At 34.1% G+C, this 2,747-nt stretch overlaps 2 protein-coding genes across 2 annotated transcripts; both read right to left on the bottom strand.

Annotated features, from left to right (window-relative positions):
* Positions 1–548: 548 nt before the first annotated feature.
* On the bottom strand, positions 549–1,106 carry LOC147940181 (uncharacterized). Its single transcript, XM_087461187.1, has one exon. It carries the CDS (start codon positions 1,104–1,106, stop codon positions 549–551), a length of 558 nt encoding a protein of 185 aa, XP_087317313.1.
* LOC147940180 (uncharacterized) lies at positions 1,106–1,609 on the bottom strand. Its single transcript, XM_087461186.1, has one exon. The coding sequence runs from the start codon at positions 1,607–1,609 to the stop codon at positions 1,106–1,108; it is 504 nt and encodes a 167-aa protein (XP_087317312.1).
* Positions 1,610–2,747: the final 1,138 nt, after the last annotated feature.

Genomic DNA, 2,747 nt, shown 5'->3' with positions numbered 1-2,747 from the left:
AGAGTTTACTGTAACATAAGATGCAAAATTAGTTATTCTTGTGCAATACAATCCACAAGATAACATTGGCAATTCTTCCAATATATGTTTCTCTTCAGATGTTATGCAAAGGTATTCAATGTCATTCTTATTCAGAGTCTCTATATGATACCCATTTCTTCGGATATCTCGGAAACTAATCAAGTTTCTATGAGACTTAGGGCAATATAATGCATCAATTTTAAAATTTGTTCCCCTTGGCATTGAAAAATTGGCTTTTCTAGAGCCTATACTAATCTTTGCATTACCACATATAGTGCTCACGCTTCTAGCGAAGTCTTTTATTTTGAGAGAGGAGAAATATTTTTTCTCTTTAAGTATTGAGTGCGTCGTAGCACTGTCTGCTAGACACATATCTCCATCCTCAATCTCAAAATTTAACATTTTCTGAAATAAAATATTTATAAAATAAACATTAATAAAATAACAGAAAGTCTTACAAAAAAGCTTATTATATATTATAATAAAACTGTTATCCAAAAAGATATTTTATAAACATTAAGTACATATCAAACTATGACAAAGCATATCATGGCATATCGGCCATATTCGCATGATTTTCTGTTTTCATTACCAGCGAGAAAATCTGCTATATCAAGATGGGGTTCATCGTTTAGGCCATGGAAAGAAGGTCCAGCTTCATCATAGATGAGGTTGGTCTCAACATCCCTTTCTTTTGCCTTTTGGGATGCTTGGTACAGATCGGCCAAATGTTTTGGAATACGACAGGTCTGATACCAATGTCCTTTCATGCCGCATCTATAACAAGTACTTTCACCTTGTTTCTTTATAAGGCGACCAACATTATTGATTTGAAGATGCTTATTGGTTTTTCTTGCGTTGAAGTCATTAGGAGAGAAACCTCTTCCTTTTCCTTGTCCACGACCTTCTCCACGACCATGACCACGGCCTCGACCACGTCCGCTTCCACGTCCTCGTCCTTGCCAATTATTATAGCTGGATGTAGCAACATTCACTTCTGAAAGTGGAGCTGATCCAGTTGGACGGGTTTGAAGATTTATCATCACGAGCTCATTATTTTGTTCAACAACATGCAGAACTTGCATCAATTCAGAATATCAAGTATACCCACTTTCTCGATATTGTTGCTGCAGAGTACATTTGAAGGATGGAAAGTTTGGAATGTTTTCTCGATCATATCATAATCAGAAACTTCTTCTCCGCAGAGAGCCATCCTTGAAGTGATCTCGAACAAAGCGGAATTGTACTCACTTACACTTTTGTAATCCTGAAACCTCAGGTTTAGCCATTCATGTTTGGCTTTTGGTAAGATCACATACTTTTGGTGATCAAACCTATCCTTGAGCGCGATCCAGAGATCTGCAGGATTTTCTCTCGTGATGTATTCATTTTTTAAACCATCATGGAGATGGTGACGCAAGAACATCGTGGTTCTTGCTTTTTCCTCTTCTAAACCCGTTTCTGACGGATCAAGGGTTTTGAGAAGCCCATTCCCTTTTAGATAGAATTTTACATCTAATGCCCATGTCATATAATTTTTTCCAGAGACATCAAGGGCGGCGAATTCAAGATTTGCCAAGTTTGACATGATTACTATATAAATAATAAGACAATTTGTTAAATGTAAAATTTTATGAAATAATTTTGTAAAATCTTGTTTTAGCAATAAATATAAACTATAAAACAAAATTATAAGCTATAAAATATATTCATAAATTAAAACAATCATTTTAGTAGGCATAGCCTTCCATATGATTTAAAATATATAGATCTGAACATATGATCAAGGAGGCAGAACCTACCATTAAATCAAGAATGTAGATCAAAATGATCAAGGAGGCATAGCCTACCATTAGATCAAGAATGAATGTATAGTTTTTTTTTTACTCTATAAATAATACATATAGTAATATGCATATAAACTAATTAAATTAAATTAAATTTAAACAAATTTAACATAACTTAAATGTTACCTCAAACTTATGACGGATCGCAAATCGCTTATGCTCAAACTTGTAACCAGATCGAGAGTCGTTCGTGCTGATAACGTGAAGTAAACTATAACTACAAAACAGTTAATGTGTTTGTAATACTTTGTAAAGAGATCAAGAAATAATAAAGTGAGAGAGGGAGGAGAAGCCACGAGAGTGAGAGAGACTTTTTTTGATTAAAAAACAATTTCTATTATCTCACTCTTCTTACAACACCTTATTTATAGTGAACTCCAAAAGACATGAGTCACACACTTATACAGTTGGTAATGAAGTGGTGAACTACAAAAGACAAGTGGTGTGTTGTGTAATATTACATGAACAAGTGTCATGACATGTGTCTTGTGATGGATTAATCACAATTATATTTTATAACATAATTAATAATTTTGGTGTCCTTACTTTATTACAATTTTAATTTATAATATTAAATAGTTTATATGCTGATTCAGAGTTTGCAAAAAAAAAAAGCTGATTCCGATAAATTAAAGGGTGAATTTGCTGAATAACCAAAAAGAAAAACTAACAAATAATATAACCATCTATTTGAAAAAATTAGAAAAAATTAGGATCAAGGGTAAGGTAAATTACAATTTTAGGTTTTATGGTTTAAGGGTAGTGGCGGATAGGGGTGGATGGCGGTGTTGGTGGTCCGGCAGTGTTTCGGCGGTGCTCCGGTGGTTTTCCGGTGGTTTTTGACGGAGTTCCGGTGTTTTCTGGCGATTTCCAGCGGTT

This window comes from Camelina sativa, chromosome 8 (assembly GCF_030686135.1).
Source record: "Camelina sativa cultivar CO46 ecotype springtype chromosome 8, ASM3068613v1".
NCBI lineage: Eukaryota > Viridiplantae > Streptophyta > Magnoliopsida > Brassicales > Brassicaceae > Camelina > Camelina sativa.
Note: the sequence above shows the minus strand (reverse complement) of the source record. Positions and strands in the feature narration are given on the sequence as shown.

What these genes read in the sequence shown, in the direction of transcription:
- LOC147940181 (XM_087461187.1), bottom strand. Translation starts at nt 1,106, where the DNA reads ATGCAAGTTCTGCATGTTGTTGAACAAAATAATGAGCTCGTGATGATA.
- LOC147940180 (XM_087461186.1), bottom strand. Translation starts at nt 1,609, where the DNA reads ATGTCAAACTTGGCAAATCTTGAATTCGCCGCCCTTGATGTCTCTGGA.